This window comes from Echeneis naucrates, chromosome 6 (assembly GCF_900963305.1).
Source record: "Echeneis naucrates chromosome 6, fEcheNa1.1, whole genome shotgun sequence".
Classification (NCBI taxonomy): domain Eukaryota; kingdom Metazoa; phylum Chordata; class Actinopteri; order Carangiformes; family Echeneidae; genus Echeneis; species Echeneis naucrates.
In genome coordinates, this window is record NC_042516.1 from 10725526 (window position 1) to 10745462 (window position 19937).

At 40.0% G+C, this 19937-nt stretch overlaps 1 protein-coding gene across 1 annotated transcript; it reads left to right on the top strand.

The window, feature by feature from the left end:
* Window positions 1-752: 752 nt before the first annotated feature.
* LOC115045576 (tumor necrosis factor receptor superfamily member 11B) lies at window positions 753-18800 on the top strand. The gene is made up of 6 exons (XM_029505332.1): window positions 753-835; window positions 8879-9106; window positions 10319-10463; window positions 15880-16089; window positions 18018-18242; window positions 18323-18800. Exons 1-6 carry the CDS (start codon window positions 788-790, stop codon window positions 18715-18717), a joined length of 1251 nt encoding a protein of 416 aa, XP_029361192.1. The 5' UTR covers window positions 753-787; the 3' UTR covers window positions 18718-18800.
* Window positions 18801-19937: the final 1137 nt, after the last annotated feature.

A 19937-nucleotide genomic window follows, 5' to 3' on the forward strand; every position in this document is an offset into this window, starting at 1 on the left:
GAATCACCACAGTTTCACCAGAGTCTGGTCCTTGGTGCCTAAATCAGCTCTTCTCTGCACATGGACTCTGTTGCCGATCCGCACTGAGACAACATTTCCAAGCTCCCTCAAATAAGCAGAACCCAATCTTATGAAATGGCTATGGCTGGTCCAAATAAACAGCTGTCAATCATTGTATTTATGTGTCCTCAAGGCAGGAGTCAAAACATTTATCCTGGAAAACCGTTCTTCCTTCACACCACTTTTCCTATCCTTCCTTTTTTTTTTTTTGCTCTTACACATTAGGTGCAGGTACAGACTGACTGTCACACTGCAGAGTTTCATATGGAAAGAGTTACACTGGAGTTTGCCATTGGTTATTTATTTCAGAATAATTTCCCTTAGTGGAGTCTTCCTGAATAATGCCTTATTTTTGTGGGGGAATATTTGTGGAGTTGAAAAGTTGCACCATCTAATTGAATGAATGAATGAATGAATGAACTCCATCATCTGATCTGACCGACGCTTTGTTTCTTTTTTTTTTTTTTTTTTTCCTTTTGTGTTCTTCAGTTTTGTTTGCTGTGTTCTTCGCCCACACCATTCACCACTTCTTGTAGTCATCGCCTGAGGATTATTTTTAGGAGTGAGGGGCGATGGGGAAGCACGGAGGCAGACAGAGAGAGGGCTGTGCGAGGTGGGTGGGCACTCTCTCTCTCTCTCTCTCTCTCTCCCCTCTCCCGTGTACAGTATAAGAGGAGACCTGTGATGGAGATTCCTCTACAACGCAGTTCACTTTTACGCAGTGGAGATGAGCTTTCGGATAGTGAAATCCAACTCGGCCATGAAACTCATAGTGGTGAGTAGCCGGAGCAGATCCCCGATCTGCTCTGATGGAAACTTACTGCTAATTACAGCAGCAGTTGCAGATCACTCATTTGTGTCGGAGGATTTATTAGGAGGCGGGGATCACCGGGATCAGTCCACATGTCTTTTTGTTTATTCATTTTCTTTCTTTCTTTCTTTGATCTAAAAGAGACATTGTTCGCTCTGTATGTTGGCCCCTTTGCACAGCATGTGTCCCTGCAGGTTGTGTACCGATGACTAATTCATTAGTCAATAGTGATAGTCATTCTCAGTCATCGCATCCTTTGTGTGTGTGTGTGTGTGTGTGTGTGTGTGTGTGTGTGTGTGTGTGTGTGTTTTGGTTTCCGCTTATTTTCGCTATCTGTGGTTTCTTGATCACTTATCGGTTTAGAAACACGTTTTCTTCAGGAGATACCTGTTTTACAATGAAGCAGCTTCAAGCTCCAAATAAATTCCCGTCCTCTATGTCAGGGTCTGGTATGTGGCAGGGCTTTCTCCCGGTTAGTTTATATGCTGTGTGTTGAAAGGTGTGGACAAAATAACAGGAACACCTGACAGTATAATACAGCTCCATATTTCAGCTACACAAACACGCATGTGGAGGTAATGTTCATATTTCTGCAGCTGCTGCGTGAGACAATAATGTTTTGGGGGTTTCGTTGTGGTGTAAATAACAGGAAACATGAAATGCAACATGTTTGATATTATTTCATGAGAGTGAGTGCATTTGAGAGGAAATGAACTCTGGAGGTAAATTGTATCGTGTTTATATTGGGGGTTGTCTGCCACTGATGAGGAATGGAGCTGATGCTTCATTCATATTTTTTATTCGCTCACCATCCACAAAACGGACTGACAAATCCAATCAATGAGTGGCAGTTTGCTTTGGGTCACATTTCATTGCCTCGTCTTTAGCTTGTTTGAAGTGAATGAAACTTTACACTCTCAAAATAGAGAGACATGTGGTGTGTTGCCAGCAGATGGTGTTTACTGTAGGTCTGTCTTTACACTAATTTGCTCTACAGTGTCTCTCGGAAGGCTTTTTAAATGCATACCTTGGGGCCAGGATCAGTTACTTCATTTGGCATGTTTTGCATGTTGTGGTGTGTTGGGGCCTTTGTGGGTTTTGCATATGTCGCATGTACAGATGTGTATCAGCGTTGAAAGATCAAGCACGATAGCTGCACAACACTGGAGCCACTATTTAGTGTCGATGTGTGCGAGTGTGTGAAGCAGAGCGACAGAGCGAGATCCTTTATCGTGTATCATTATTTATATTTGTTGTGTGTACAGTGTACACGTGAAAGGCAGTGAAATATAAATGAATGTGTTGCTCTTTCTTCTGTCATTTAAAAGGTCACTGTCATACAGATTATTTCCTTTAGCTCACTGCTGTCTCTACATAATTTACCCAAAATATGCAAAAGTTTCGTTGTCCCAATTTTGTTCTGACAATTGTGTTCTTGTGTTTATCCTTCATTTAGTTAGTCAGACAGATATTTGGCCCCGCCAGACAGATCATCTATTTAGCCAACCAATGAGTCAGCCAGCCAGCCAGCCAGTCAGTCAGTCAGTCAACATGACGCCAATAAGTCAATCTGCACAGCTCTGGGCCTCCTGAAGCTCTGCGCCTGATTTTTCACCGTGTCAGACATTCAGCTGTTTGGTCTGTCTGTTAGTAATTCTATATTAAAGGAACACGCTGCAGTTCTGTGTCCAAAACATTGCTCTGGTTTACTACAAGCCATGTGGAAAATGCAGCTCATCCACCTGTGTGCTCTTCCTGCTCCGCAGCTTGCTCCTGAAACCTGTGGTTGCTCTCTCTGTCTGCAGAAAAACCTAAACATGATATCATACAAAGGGATTTAAATAGCATGCCACTGTAGTATGTCTGTAGTTAAAGCTTTCTGAGTGTCATTTAAGGTTGCTTGGGCTATAACTATTTATGTTAGGAAATTTAATGTTACATGAAATGCCACATGAAAGGCAAAAGCAACACATACAATAAGATAACAGGCGGCATGACCTCAGAAATTGCCACGTTATTCAAAAGCCTGTTAGTGATGCAGAGTTTCTGAAAGCACATGCTCTTTGGGTGGATTTCTATCAGCATAATTCACATTATTTAAAGTGGAAAAGTGAGGTGTGCTCTGTGTCAGGGCTGTATTTATCTTTATGCCTCCTTTCCCTCACTCCCTGTTGTGGCCGTTGGCATCAGCTGCCAACTTCCCCAAACCAAGCACCAGGTTCACACGCAGACAGGTAAAGCTCTGCAGAGGCCACTTGGCCAGACAGACCCAATATGATTCATATTCTGTTTTTTTGTAGACAAACACTGGAGAAAGGGTGAGGAAGTGTGAGGGTGTGTAAAGTTACAGGATCAACATTTTTAAACAAACAAGTACGTTTATTCAGAAAGCAACGATCAACTCTGGAAGCTACTTCCGCACACCTAACTTCCCCTTTTCCATCAACAGTAGTATTGATAGCAGACGTGTGCGTGGGCGTGGATGTGTGTGTGATGAGGACACACAAAGAGCAGTGAGAGAGTAGGCAAAATAGATTCAGTTGTTGTTTTTGTGTTATGGTCACAGTGCGTCACATTGTTTTGTCTAATTGTAGTTTGAGTCATATTAAAAACAGCAAAACTGACGTGATGCTAATGTGTTTGGTGAGCTTTTATGTGAGACTGGATATGCCAAAACATGAGGGAGTCCGATTACTGAAGTCTTGACAGTCAGAAAATATAAACTCTCCTCTTTGGATGTGTAAAGTATTCTAAATGAGTAAAGCTGCTTTTTTTTAAGCGCAATATCAGTCCAGCTTTCATGCCACATACTGTACAGTAGTGACAAACATCCTCAGATCCATTCCACTCAGAAAATACTCCATCACAAGTAAAATTAATGAGATTAAAGTCTTCTTCTGGTAAAACGTAAAAAGTAAAAACCAGCAGTTGGGGTCATTTGCCTGGTGCATCCTAGCCTGGAGGTTTGGGCCTCTTGAGAAGATCACAAGATAAATGAAATAAATAGATTTTGGGTTTGGGTTTGTTTTTTTGGTTTTATTCCACTTTAATCCAAAATGTTTAAGATGGAACTTCAGACATCTATATCAACTTGTAGACATCTTAAAATGCCCATATCCCGAATTTGGAACAGTTTCTTTCATCTTAAACAGTACATTGTATTTAATATGCTCATCATATATTCTCTTTCACCTTCTCTTTCTTTCTCATAAACGTTGATCTGTAAAGAATCTCCATGAAATTTCATGAAAATCAACACGAGACCTGCAGCCTCTGATTATTTCCTCCATGTCAGACAGTATATAACATTTCTGCTTGAAATGCATTTTTTTATTATATCCAATCATGTCAGAATGCAAAGATTGTGAGCTTATCATGTCTAAAAAACAAAGAGGAGGAAATATCACCAGATGCTGCAGCCAGACAACACCCATTTTTGCACAGATTGAGTAATCAGTTCATTACATTGTCATCTCTACTTTGCATGACATCGGCTCCGTTAACTGAACATACAAGGTCAACGTTTTTTCAGTTTTTTATATTTCATGTTGTTCACTACAAAGACTTTTTTATCATCTGATAATGGAGCAAGTGTGTGGAGTGCACATGCTTTAAACGGTCAATTTTAGATGGACATCTTATCGTATAGTCAGACATCATGTCCCATAGACTCCCTGTCTGAGTGAACACAGACCATTGTCACACACACACACACACGCGCACACACACGCACACACACACACACGTACACACGTTTACTTCCAAGAGTTGGAATCCCCCTCAGACCACCTGCGTTCAACAGTTAACTGAAGCCATGTGCCTGGTGGATAAGCTGGTGTGGAGCGGTTTGGTCCCTTTGTGCCATGGCTCCTCTCCTCATGCCATGAATTTAAAACTGACCTCAGGCAAGCCAAACTCTCTTTCTCCTCTTTCTTTGAATTACATTCTGCAATAACTGTAACCCTGAGCCTGAACCCTGTCTGCTGCAAGTTACTTCAATACTCTGGATAATTTCAAATCTCAAACAGCCAAACATGAGGGAGGACATGTTTATTATTTCAAAATGTAGTTGTTATTAACTGAATTACAATGTCCTTTTTTTTATACTTTTGTCATGTTTATTTATTCACCTTTTGATCAAGAAAACAAAAACAAAATCACATAAAAACGTTAAGTACGAATTGAAAGAATTTTCACTCCAACTTTTATAAATAAACTAATTCAATACGTTTTTACACATGCGTTAGATGAATGAGCCCATTACCACCCACTGTCTGTAGACCCTGCTCTCTTTACAAGCTCACATGGGAAGCATGTGTGATCATTTTTCAAACTATTTTTGTCAGGTGTCTAAAATCTGTACTTATGCCAGTATAGTCCATCTGTCATGCAGCACCCAATTGCAGTTGAGCCTTTATCGTCAAAATATGAATACATCATAAAACACGGACACAGAAAGTCTAAAAAAAAGGCTTAAGGGCTGGCTTGTTTTTTTTTAGCCAGGAATTATTAATTTAAAAGCAGAAGTATTAAACACTGACAGTCAAAGTATATTTCCATAGATAAATACACGAGGCCAGTACATCTTTTCTCTGAGCACACCTGACTGCATTTCTCACTGTGTCTGATGTTTGCTGCCAGTCTTTTGATTCCAGCGTACATTCAGACAGGAGTCCACTTATGTAGTTGTTTTGTTTAGTTTTTATTAAGTAACACATACTCTTCTTTAAAGAATTCTTTACTCCACATACACACACACTGTCCCCCAACTCAGTTCAAATGGCTTATGAAAGCAAAGTGTATCAGATGAAGAAGACCTAAGTTGTGTAGATTCAATGTGTTTCCATTTGAACTGTGATTCATCTGGGTGAAGATGAGGATGAGAAGATGAGGGAGCCTGCCTTTTCCGAACAGCTTCCCATTCTGCTGCCATCATTTTCAGGTATTTACATTAGAGCGGCCGGGAAAATGAATTCTTAGAGAAGGTAAGGCCATATGATTACCTTCATACTTTCATCCATCCTTTTCCTCCCAGCTGGCTGTGCTCCATATAGGATATGCCTATCACTGAGCTCTACTCTGATGATGCCAACAGTATAATTATGGCTGTCAGTGGCCCCTAGCTCCTGTGTAATTTTGGTTTCCAGTGGTCGTCCATGATGTCGTCAGATGGCAGCGTCTGAGGTGACAAAAAGGGTGAAAAGTTCAATATCTCTTTTAGCTGCTGGTAGAGGAACACCGCAGGATATCTTTCAAATTAGTCTTACAGCACATCCATTTTTTGCGTAGTTTGACTTGAGCTTTACTCAGTCACAGCGTGGGCCGCATATCTGACATTATTAATGTTAACGCCACTTTAAATGGGTCACGTCTCTTGAGCATCCTCAAAGCGAGGTGTAGATGGTAGAGGCTAACTGATTCCAGACTACAGTGGTATTCAGTGTGTGTGCTCACATGCTTCAGCACTGATGACCGCTGCTTTTTGTTCTTCTTATTATTGTTTCAGCAGTATGCTACATTTGCTTTGTTCCACAAGTCTAATGATGCTTGAAATTGGTAAAAAATAAGAGTAAGTAAATTCAGCAAAAGTTGCATTGAACATATAATGTGAGAGTGTGCTAAACCACTGAGCTGTAATGTGTTTTTAATAGTTTGAAAGTGATTTCTCAGACCTGAAGATTTGTATTTTTTCCTTGAGTATATACAGTCTGTCCAACCGCCGTGCCGTATGAAGGGTTTGAAAATCAGTGCAAACTGTTCTGATGACAGAGGAGGATGCAGTTCTGCCAGTAAACTCACGCTGACCAGGTGACCTTCCATCAATCCTTCAGTGCACTCCACCCTCCGAATGTTGCTGAATTGATTGGATGTGGTCTCACGGTTTAATAGTGCGGACATGTACTTCTTAATTTCAAAAGCAGGACTATGATTATGGGTTTGATTCCCGCTTAGGCCACCCATGCTACAAACAAACACGTGCAGCCTGGGCACTGCACAGCAACTCGTGATACCCTGAGAGCCTTCCACCAAACGTCGTGCTCAGAGGTCGATAGGTTTTGCTGGGAAACCCGCTGCGCTTGCCAGGCTGTTTGAAGTTTAGGTTTCTATTATGGTGTGTGAAACCCATTCATCTATTTTTACTATCTTTTTCAATGACCTCCTTTGCAAAAAAGACGACAAAATAGAAAAATTCAAAGTAAACCTACATATTTTCTTCTTCATCATGATTTGCTTCGTTTCAAACTCATAACTATAATAATCATTTAGGGGAGAACAGAAATACAGTTACACATATGCATGAAAAGTAAATAAGACCTAAAGGATGGATACATGTACACATGCACACACACACAACCATATAAAGACACATACATTATTGAATAAGATTTTCACGGACAAAGCTTCTGAAGAAAATAGCACTGTTTTTCCGATTAATTGTTGAATCATTTTCACAAGTACCCACACACACACACACATACTATTTGTGGTTGTGAGTTGCAGTACAGGCCAAAAGTTTGGACACACCTTCTCCTTCAAATGAATAGGGAAGTGTGTCCAAACTTTTGGCCTGTACTGTATGCGCTGTAAGGTAAATGGGATGAGGACAAAGACACAGATGCAGGAAGGAGGTCACTGGTGTGTTATGTATTCTGGTGGTAAATGGGGAAAGCCCAGTAACCTCCTACAGTTCTGTTCATGAACAGCAGCCAGGAGAGGAGACCACAGAGCACACAGACCAACACTGAGGATGGTAATTGGACATGAACGACATATTTATGCGCACATATACACAAACAGCAGCATGCTCGTTTCTGCATGTTCCTGCATGAACACCTACACGCACGTGTATGAATGTTTTGTAGTTGTTTGTTGAATGGATTTGTTTGTTTTTCAAGATGCTCACCAAGACGTGGCAGAGAGCAGAAAACCACACACACACACAGGCACACATGCATACAATGCAAGGAGAGCCTATTGTTAGTTGGTCCTAGCAGTGAGGATGTATCCTGGCCAACGGGAAAGTCCAAAGGGCCAATGGCTGAGGGCTGTCAGGGTGGAAGGAGCCTGTTGTGTGACATCTGGTCTGCATGTGGCCCTAGCCAGCTGCATGGCGGCATGTCAAACATGCGCACCAACTGATATCTTAAACTTTAGCTTTGGCCAAACTCCCTTCTAAGATCTTGACACTTGTGATTGTTTTTAAGGAACTAGCAACATAACATATGTCTGTCTCAGAGGCTCGCTAGCGGCTTTCCACTGTGCAGCATGTCCATATGAATGAGTTTTTTGAATGCGGGGGTGGGGGGGATTGGGCGTGGTGTGCTCTTGCTTCAGGGCGTTATTTAAGTGCTGTAGGTCACTCTCAAATCACGTCATTTGCTTTTCAGCTACGAAGCAGCCTATCTTACGGAGCTGCTGACATGAGTAGATCAGTGGTGAGGTCAGAAAACACGAGGCTGCACAGTTAATGTCTACAGTCCTTTGTCATATGCTATTACATTTTGATTTAATGCCGGCATTACTGAAACATCTGAATCTGTTTTCAAGCTTTTGAGAACTGTGCAACCTCCCCCCTGCCCCCCAAATAAAAAATCCCGATTAGGTCTAACAGTCAGAATAAATTCATGCTCACAGCATTTAGCAAAGCAATCATATTTGAGGCAACATGAATTGTTGGCAACATACAAAGACCATTAATGTTATAATGTTATTATTTAAAAGGTGGGTCCTGTGAAGTAATCTGTGTCCATGAAACCGCTGCTGAATTTCTCCCGTGACTCCCTGAAATACGCCCTGGAAAGCAGAGGAAATCACTTTAGCACTTTGCTTCAGTTTTTGCAGCTCTGACCTTTCTTTTAACTCACTTACTGGAAGCCTTGGGTTGGAAAGTGCTCCCAAATATAAAAATATCTGAACCTTGAGCCAAAGAGGAGCTGCACACGAGAGGGCGTTTTATTAGAGATTTTGTCACTGCTGTTGACTGAGTGCTCATTCCCTCTCTTCCAGCTCTTCACAGCTTCTCTCTCCTGGGCCTTCCAGCAGCAGGCCAGTCCACCAAAGTACCAATACCGCGACCCCGTGACATCTCAGCTCCTTCTGTGCGACCAGTGTCCTCCTGGCACGGCCGTGAAGCGACACTGCACTGCCAACACACCCACAGAGTGTCAGCCATGTCCTGAGAGGCATTTTGCTGAGAACTGGCACTGGGGCGATACATGCCAGTACTGCACCTCGGTATGTAAAAGGTCAAAATGTTTATATGCATCATTGTTTTCTTCTTAATAGGCCCTTATACTGCATTATTCACTGGGGTACTTCATGCATCACTGTAGGTTTCATGAGAAACACAAGTTTTTGTATCGCCGTTGTTTATCCACTGAACCTTTAGTGAATCATCCAAATGTTGGTGACTTGCAGCACATCATCTTCAGGAACTCTGCTAAAGTAATTGTTTTTTATCCTGCGAGTTGCCCTTTATGTTACTCCTCTGTGGTTCTTTTGGTGTCTTCGCCTTAGATGCATGACCATACTGTTTGTTTACATTTTGGTACAGCATCTGTCATCTTATTTTTCTTTTTTGAAACCAGTGTTTCCACTTCAGATGTTTCTAAAAGTAAAGTCCAACTGTGCTCATTGTGGTGGAGTGATCTTCCACAGAGTTTATATGTTTTCCTCTTTGCCACTCCGGGTGAATTATGTAATATTGCCACGATTGTTATATCTTCCTTGAGGTGTTTTTATATGACTGTTCCAGTATAGCATATGTAAAATTTGAAAGAACTATATATAGCTCACTGATGGTGACAATGAATACAGGATGAAAATCTGTATTTTCTCATAGTCAGAGAAAATGAACAAGGACATGAGAATGATGTTGGTGTGTAATGCATTACCAAAGGCCTGTCAGCGGTGTAGCTTCCAACATGTTTCAGAACACTCTAATTTAAAACAGAGAAACAAAAACCAGTGTGGCCATCACCACAAAGAACAGTCGTGTGCTTGAATTTATTTCAATTATTCACTTTTCATTAGAAATATAGTGGTAGTGAATTGAAGACGTGTAAATAAATGATTGGGATCTGCAGCAGCCCACACTGCTATTAAACACGGACTGGCCCGTCTCTTCTTATCTCTTCTATTAGTGTAGCTGTTGAAGCATTTTAATCAAAATTTCAAAGGAAGATAATTGAATGTTTCGTAAACAATACTGCCAAGGCCTCTTCTGAGTCTAAGTGCCAGCCTCCTCTAATGTATCTTTAGTATAAATTAAAGGCGATAGCTTGTGAAGCATCCCCATAAAATTCACCCTGACCTGTCTCCGGCTTACATGTCATCCCTGTGTGCTTCTGTGTCATGAACGTCCTTCACTGTCAGATCTTATGTAAACCTACCTGAAGCAATGGGTTGCAGTGTCTGAAAGTGCCTCTCTGTGTTTGTTGTTTTTAGGTGTGTAAAGAGAAGCAGCTAGTGAAGCAGCACTGTAACAGCACCCATGACCAGCTCTGTGAGTGTGCTCCCGGTTACCACCTAGTGGTGGAGTTCTGCATTGCTCACACTACCTGTTCACCAGGCTACGGAGTCATAGCTTTAGGTAAGACTCAGTTTAACAATAAGATTATTATTCCGCAAATCATCAGCATGTTTGTGGAGCCCACTACCTTTTTTTTTTTTTTTTTTACATAGAGTATCTGATCAGCAAAACATTGTGGCTGTGTTGTGAGTTTTCTGTCAATTTTCTGAGCTGGTTTCAATCAGAAAACATTTTCAGAACAGTAAGAAAATTAAGAAGCATCAGTGGGTTTACTTAAGTTTCACTCGAGTCTCTAATATGAGAAAAAGCCAGTCTTTTTTTTTTGTTTACAAGAATACATGTTGATCCTTATAGATAGATAAATAGACCATTCATCCCCTCAGGAAGCTCACAGCTCACAGCACACACCAGGCAGTGCAAAACAATGCAGGGAGGCACAATACAAACAGACAGTACAAGACAACACATCAACACAGAGTAGAAGACAGTAGTGTATTCAATCAATCAATAACATGGGAGCCTAGTATGATAAAAGTTTGTTAAGTGCATAGTATAGTAAACATAATAAAAGAATTAGCGATGAATTATAAATTCTGAAATACTAATAGAGTCAGTAGTGGATTGCACACAAAGAAGGAGGGCAAGTCAGTGCAGACTTATCTAGACGCTTGACTTATGAATGAGTGTGGCCATGAAAACCACTGTTTTCTGCTTCCTCTTCCCTTTCACACAGAAAGGGAAGAGGAAGCAGAAAATGTGTGCATGTGCACCGGTTCAGGCAGAAAACACCAAGCGAAGTGGTAATATTAGAGACAGTCAGGGCTCCTCATCAAGACAAAAAGATTTGAAGATTCATGGAGAGTTTCAGGTTCCATGACCTCTCTTGTCTTGTGTAGTGGAGATTGGAGTGGCCATGCAGACAAATTCATACATACAAATTCTGTGCATTTTACCTTTTGGCTGAACCATTCAGCTGTGTGTATTTCTTCTGGGAGGCAAATAAAGAAGGAAGAATAAGAACACCAGAGGAGTTTGAGGAGGCAACTGGTCTCATGACAGAAGTTTTCATTGAACTCTGCCCGGAATTTAGAGAATGTGGTAAAGAGATATCCATCTCAGCAAGATGATGTTGAATATGAAGACAGGGTGGCATTTTTCGACCTCTGATATGTGGCCAAGACTAAGATCAGAATCAGAATTTCTCAGAGGGAAACCCTTAAACATAGTTTTGTAAAGAAATTGTACACCTGGTAGACGAACTTGAAACCCGCTCCTACGTAGATGATAGTTTCATGCTGGCAAATTAATGAATCACATGAAGGTAGGTTGTTGTTATGAAGACTTTTATTATTCTCCCTGCTTTTTCTTCACGTCAGTCGTGAGTAAATTGTGTATAAACTGCACTCAGGACTGACGTGGAGAAAAAGCAGATTCAGAATCATAGAGAACATTTATTACCTGTCTGTGATCACAAATGCAGAAACTGAGACCCACAGTAGTGAAAATGAGGACAGGTGGAGTCAGAGTGAGAATCATAGTTAGAGTAACAGATCTCGCTCTGGCTGAAATGCCGATGACACTGAGTCTTTTGGTAAAGGGACCGTCACCACAGACTCACATAACTGACACCCAGTCAAGTTACAGCTACATTACATTGATGATACAGAGACAAAGACTTGAATGCAGCCAGCCACCAGTCACCTCCATGATGAAGAGCCATCAAAGACCTTCAGACTCATGGCTTAATATAACATGCAGCCAAATCAGTCACCTGGTCAGTCATCATGTCAAAGACAGTCACTTCTGCCCAGAATGAATGTATTGTAATGTAAATTAACAGTAAATTCTTCTTTAGAGTGAAGAAACTTCCAACTCATCCAACCCCACCCAAACTACTCCCACCACCCATACCCCAACTGATTGTGAAAACCCTGTCACCCCCAACAACCAAGAGCCTTCTGCAGGAGATTGTTTATCAGCTCTTTAGCAATGAAGTGATACATACATAAAAAGGGATGACTTTGTGTTTTATTGTCTCCAGAGGTTGAGGGCGTTCTAGAAATTCTTCCTCAACATGCATGATTAAGCACAGTTCACAGCATAATTAAAGAGGAAATTTTAAAGTCACAAATGGATTTGTTCTGTCTCAGTGAAATGGCGTAACCTTTCCTTTGCTAACCTGGCGCTTCCTCTTAAATTCTCTGAAACAAGGCTTCACATGAATGTACGCATATATGTTGCACATCATAAAGATTTCTTTGTAGTCATTATGTGGATGACCTCTTGGTAAGATAAGCACAGATCATTGTGGCTGCTGACAAACACAAAAACAGACTAGTTCCACTCAATTACAGTGAGAGACAAAGCAAGTGAACAGTTTGGATTTACTTCAGTTTGTGTATATATTTATCCTAAAATATGCTCACATCTTTATTCAGTTTCTAAATATGAATAAACAGTCAATTTTAATGCAACAATTCTTAAAATCATTTTGGTGTATGCTGAAAACATTATTCTAACGCTCACAGTGTGGATTAGAAAAACGTTTTATGGTAGTCTGAGGGTCAAGTGCCAGTCTTGAGTGGATTGGATTTGCTGATTAGAGCCGCTCTGACATTTGAGTTTGGCTTCTCTCTTTAGAAGCAGGCGACCAGCAAAGATAACTGCAAAAACACAACACAGAATGATCTTTAATGTAAGAAGGACCGTCTGAATATCAGCTTAAAGCTTGGAGCTGGTTATCGTCTGTGTTCGTAGGTCATGGTACATGGTTGCATGGATCATTTGTCCTGCTATTGGACACCACAGAACAATCCATTTCTCTCCAAAAAAACATTGTTGTGCTGCTGATGTTTGCCAAAGAGCAGCTTGACACACCACGATCTGACCAAAAAAATGCTTTATGGACTTATGAAACTATTCTGAATTTTCTTGGATGAACGTGCAGCACCATGTATGGTGTAGAAAGTACACTGCATACCAACATGAAATCATCACCCCAGCGGTGAAAGTATACAGTAGTGGATGGAGCATTGTAATTCCTGTCTGCACAACTCAGACTCAGGCTGTAAATGCCAAATTAGAGCTTGCAATTACCTGAAGGAATGATCCAGAGGGAAACATTCACACTGGACATGAGTGTGAGTGTATGTCTGAGCTGAGACTGAGCTGAAATTCCCCCTGACCAGCCGAATATTACTGTGAGTGTTTAATACGTATTCAGTAAAGTTTTCTAATGTTTAATTGCTTGCGTGATATTAGCTTTGTGACATTGTTTTATCTACATTTGCGACTTAGATACATATCACATTTTATGACCAATTAGCTAAGACCAGGTTATTCCAAACCGTCTGCATCTGCCTCTGTTGTTGCGCCAGCATCAGTTTCAGTCATCACACTCTACAGTAGGCCACTCACAAACAAGGATATTATTATCATGGATATCTGAGCAGAAGTTCCTTGCAGATTCTCTCTTGTGTGCATCATGCAACACAAAGACAGATCTCTACTTGACTCCCAGCACTGCACTTCTCATGAGTTTATGTTAGACCTAAGACCAAAGTGTGCTTGAATGAAACACCATTTTCCACAGAGTCTGACCTCTCTAGCAATCATTTTGCACAAAAATCTATGTTTCCCATAACTCATAATACACAACTGATGTACAATTCCCATAAATTCCTCTTGCACAGTTTTCAGTTATTAAAAAGAGACTCTAATGAAATTGCAGCCATGAGACAGCAATTCAGGGGATTCCCCTCTCGTAGCTGAATGACCTATTATGTAATGTCTTGAGTTGTGGTTTAAACCCATAAACTGCAAGACGTTAGAAACCCCATGGTTAACTCTCCTTACAGCACATTTATTTCATTACTCATGATCTGCTGGTTTCTCTACAAGCCTTTCTAGCTTGTTTATCTGACCTTTCAATTTATTTCTTTATTTCTTTATTTATTTTTTTGTGTTTATTGTTGTTTGGCTACAAGGAATAGCATACGAAAAATAACTGTTCACTGGGTGAGTGACTAAAGTCAAAATTTCATAAGACCAAGCAATGGCTGAGAGGCTTCTGAACCCTTTATCTAGAAAAATAATATAACCATATTTTTGCAAGATGTTTATCTAATCGATTATCTCATTGATGACCTGAGTGATTATGAGTTGAATGTTTATGACTGATCGTGTATAGCGGTTTCTTAATCTTTATTAATCGGTTTGCAGCCTCACTTATTAATATATCAGTAGAGCTAGAACCTATGCTTTCTCTTTTTCTTGTGATTATAAAGTGTTTCATGCTGATTTTGCACAGCGGAAATTGTAAAAAAAAAAAAAAAAAAAAAAAAAAAAGAAGGTCCATCTCAGCATGTATTAAAATCCCTTTCGTGTGGGTTCACACACATGCATACTTGTAAGCACTGTATTTTGTCATCAGTATTGCAGGAAACAGTCACACTTTGCTGTATGCATATCGGCTGGCGGTTTCATGCATTTAAAGCAAAATGGTGAAATGTTTTCAAGAGAGAGCACATTGTGCCCCTGATAGCGGGAAATTACTCAAAGGTTAAATCTGATATATGCAGAGCTCATCCACCCACATTGCTTTCACATCTACACTTGTGAAACAAGAATAAAAATGAGGATGTGACCCATTACTTCTGTCATCCTATTGTCATGCATGCTGTGGGCCATGTAGGAGAAGCTGCCATGGTTTACAGTAAAGGTGTCATGTTAACTGCTGAATAATTGAATCTAATTCACTGTAAAATGCTTACTATCTTGCAACGTGTAATCATTTTCCAGGTTAGAATTAGGTCACTGTATTGCATAGAGTATCAGTATCAGCAGTGGTGAAATGACACAATGGGAGATTTGGCAGATTTTCAGGTATTATTTGATATACATTATTAGGCACGTTATTTGAGCAATAGGTCTCAGAAATGTTCCTTTTTCCGTCAACTGTTATTTTTTAAATTTTATTCAGTATTATAAATAAAAACCATAAAAACCAAACTTGAACAGTTTTATTTTATTTTTTATTTTTTGCCAGTTAAGATAAAAAAAAATCTTCCAAATCCCAATTTGCCTTGTTTTAGTTGCACATGAGAGTAAAGATAGTAATAGTACACAGATATAGATAGAGAAATAGATACCAGACGCTAAGTTCTGTGTGTTGTGAGTATGAGTCATTCTCAGAATCACAAATCACACTCAGTTATGACATTGCGGTGATGGTCTGTCACATGCCACAGATGTTGTAGTTCCTGGAATCACATTGTCGTGTTTGACTGGCTAAACTGCAGACATCATGCTCACGCACTGGAAAATGCTGAGATGTGTGAAATAGATCTTGTGATACTGAAGATCAGAAAAATCTGTGTGATTGAATATTTTCTCTTATTTAAAAATGTTTGACAAAATTGTAAAACTCCACCTGTGATTTCTTTCATTAAATGAGTACACTGTGTCTCCCCTCCAGGCACACCATTGAGTGACACTGTTTGTCAACAGTGTCCGCCCGGCCATTTCTCCATTGGCAGCTCCTCCACTGAGCCATGTCGGCCCCACAGAAACTGCTCAGATTTGGGCCTGAAAACACTGAGATGGGGCACGTCCACCTCAGACAGTCTCTGTCAGGACAAGATGGGAACACTGGACTGCTCTCAGCATCACACTTTGTGTGACACTGGTGAGGACATATTGCACTGAAACACTGACTCTGTCTCTGACGTGATTTAATGGAGGGTTTTCAGACAAAAGGAGTGTAGAATCATTTGTACACACACACGCACACACACGTGATCTGATTTTGAGTAAATCAATATTTCAGACATGTGGTCATTTTCATTCCTGAATGCAGGGAATTTCCTCGGTCAGGTTTGTTGTCCAGATTCCATTCTTTTCCAAATTCTTGCGTGTCTGAAAACCAACACAAGAGGAAAAAAAAAACAGAGCAGAGGGATGAATGGGGCTATTTGAAGTACTAATGTCATTATGACCCATGATGGATCAATTACTTGTTTCACTGTCACATCCTCAAGCTACAATAATAGAGGAAGCTGAGTGAAGCAGAGATGAGACAAGCTGATTAGACATTTGTTACTCAGACTTTAACTCTGACTGATGCTGACGATTAATTTTGGAGAAGAGCTTGTAGATACGAAACAGAATTCAATACCAAGTATTCACAGATGTGCAGATTTGGGTACACTCATGCACAGCACACACCGGGTGGTGCTCTCATTAAACTTCCATACACAAGATGTCGTCCTACAAGCTACACAACCACAGATTGCTTGCAGTAAAATTATGGAGCAGTTAAAATTCCAAGAACTGCATGATTTGGAGTAACCACCAAGATGTCAGTGTTGATTATAGACCAAACCACATGAACAACATGCAGACATTAGAGAAATAAGCCTAATATCCTCCTCACATTCATTTCAATCATACTGTACCAACCTTGGTTTCACTTAACTCATTTTGTTTCTCTCCATGTTTTCTATTGTCCCTCACATTTTTGAAAGTCAATCATATTATATATATATATATATATATATATATGAGTCCTTTCACCCTCTTCATATATACGTATATATACGTATATATATATATATATATATATATATATATATATATATATATATATATATATATATATATATATATATGACAACGACGATATTGATATAAATTGTAATAAATTGAATTGCTTAATAGTTGCAGTCCCATTACCTTCAGTCTTGACTCTCCTGGATGGAATCAGATTTTCTGTAATGGGAGCAGAATTTTTTAAAAAGTGAGGCTGGTCACAAAAATACGCCTACCATATCACGTAGGCTTCAAAGGTATTGGCTGGCAGGAAATTTGCCAATGACCTGGTTTTAGTAGGTCATGCAGCTATGTCATTAAAAGCCATGGGCAGACTCAGTTTCGTTTGGCTGCTCAAAATCACATCAATAGTGGTTCTCTGCTGTAAATGGGGAACAGAAAGAGAGGAAATCCTTGTTTCTGTTGTGGTCCCATTATGAGGGAACACTTACACACATGCAAACATGTATAAACAACTTCATACTTAAAGTGGGCTGAAAGGACTCAGAGACTTAACCATGGAAACATAACTCAGTCTGAACAACACCCATGTCCCATTAATCAAACCTCTCTGCAGAATGGATTTTTACAGCACTGGTCATTGCTTCAGTTTCTTAAGAAGAATTTGCCTTACATTCAACTTTGCAGTTACAATGAAAGTATAATTACCTCCCCATTTCCGTTTCCCACTGATGTACAAGTATGTTGTTTAGTAACTATGTAACACTGTGGTCAAAAGTGAAAAATACTGGTCAGTGGCGAAAATATTAATACATCAATGAGCTGTCTCAGAAGATGCAGTGTCACAGCTATATCTATTTAAAACTACATAAGCTACTGCTCATTTATGACCCAGTAAGGCTTTTGCAGCAAAACCTCACTTAACTGATTGTGGTTGCATGCTAAGCTGCTTATGACGTCAACTTTAAATTTGTAAGAATGAGATTTATTTTTTTCTTTTTTTATACATTTACCAAATTTCATTGCACATTGCCATAATGTGAAAACATTTATTTGTATTTAAAGATGTGACCCTGTGTGAGGAAGCAGTCTTCCAAAATCTAGCCTCGCTGCGACTGTCTTCGGTCCCCCTGGAGCGGCTGCTGGAGAGTCTTCCGGGGCGGAGGGTGGATCGTAAAAGTCTGGAGAGGCTGAAGAAGGCCTGCTCTCCTCAGCAGCAGGTCCTCCACCTGCTGCGGCTCTGGAGAGAGCAGAACAAAGATCAGGACAAGCTGCATGGAATAATGCAAGGTACAAACCACATCGGCTCCTCTTTAAGGTAGATTTCATACAAACCCTGTGTTTTAATCCTTGCATCATGTCCCTTCAAGGTGTGAACCACTGTGAGAGAAAAGTCTCCCGCTGCAATGGCCTAAAGAACCTGACCCAAGATGACCTCCTGAAGATCAGCAACAGCCTGCCGGGGGTGAAAGTTAAACAGGAGGACATCCGGGCTGTGGTCTCTTCCTGCCTGCCAAGACAGTATATGCTGGAGCTCCTTCACCTCTGGAAGACAGCAAACTACGACCTGGATCTAGCCAAAGGTCTGTCTCACAGTCTGAGGGTGCTGCGAAGCCAGGGGGCACCACGCTATCTCCTAAAAGGCCTGAAGAAGATCAGCCGCATTATAGGAACCACCTCCACGCACAAGATGTATGAGAAGATGTTTGTCAGTATGCTCCAGGATGAATTGTGTTTTAAGGTTCATAAGCCATTAAATGAATAAGGAAGTGGGAGGTACAAACAGGAAAGACACTAATGCATTAGCAAATACACAACAAACAAAAAGAAACACACAATGAATCTGGGTTGGGAGAGGTGGGGTAATGCATCTGGTAGAGTAACAGGGTCACACCAGATGTCACTGAATATCTACCAATGCACATTGAGTCTGGAGCTACTTTGTCTCAAAGGTAACGTGGGAAGATATTTTTTTCATGCCTCTGGTTTTCTGAGCTAAAATAAGGAGGTTTGATTATCATTTGATTATCAGAGGTAATAACAGATGCCAAAAAACCTTACCCCGAGTGTACAGTGCCTGTCTACAGTTATTCATCTAGTTAACACTAAAATAAACACATCTCTGAACTTAAGGCAGACCTAAAAAAAGGTTTAAAGATGTTTCCTTGATTCTTTTAGGCTGGAGTCTGTGAAAAAAAGCAAAACTATTTAAGATGTAAATAGCACACTAATTATATGGAAGATGGGCTGGCAGATGTGTTTTTATTATTGTTGCTTTCTCACAGTTTGAGAGGAAGGATTTGGTTTCATAATGAAATACATGTATTTTCTACAGTTTTCCTTTGTTTGTTGGTTTATCCTGGACTGCTGGCAAGTAAAGCTCATTAGATTTTTGTCAGCTTTATGAATGTACAAAGGAGTGCAATTGTTTTCTATTTAAAAATGTAATTTTACTTTCTGAATATGTAAAGGCTTGTTATTACTACATCAGAAATACTGGATTCCAAATGCTGCAAGTTCATGAGGTGATATTAGTTTTATATTTTGTTTTATCAATTTTGTATTAATAAGTGTATGAACTTAATTGTATATATGCTTGACTGGTTATCTTTAAGCTCGTGTAACTTGTGAACACTCAAGCCAAATGATCTGATTAAAAACTGTTTGTAAAAATGCATTGTCTTCATAAATAAGCCACTGGCAGAGAGATGATTGGTTGAGTTTGGTCTTTTCTGCTGTGATTAACAACTCAACAGGCACACCCTCATTAATAGTCTCTAAATCTTTGAAACATTATTCATCAATGGGACTCATTACCTGGTCACAAGCTAATAAATCTTTATCTACTTTACTAATCTCTTACACTTTTCTTTGATTTAAAGAAAAAAAAAGTGAATGAATGACTCAAAAACACCAAGTTCAGTTTTAAAAATGATCTTTTCAGCTGGTGACCTGGAGCCCACTGTTTGATCTGAGTCTCTTCAT

What these genes read in the sequence shown, in the direction of transcription:
- LOC115045576 (XM_029505332.1), top strand. Translation starts at nt 788, where the DNA reads ATGAGCTTTCGGATAGTGAAATCCAACTCGGCCATGAAACTCATAGTG. An exon ending in CGGCCATGAAACTCATAGTG is followed by an intron (nt 836 to 8,878) that starts GTGAGTAGCCGG and finishes CCTCTCTTCCAG; the next exon opens with CTCTTCACAGCTTCTCTCTC. An exon ending in TCACACTTTGTGTGACACTG is followed by an intron (nt 16,090 to 18,017) that starts GTGAGGACATAT and finishes TTGTATTTAAAG; the next exon opens with ATGTGACCCTGTGTGAGGAA.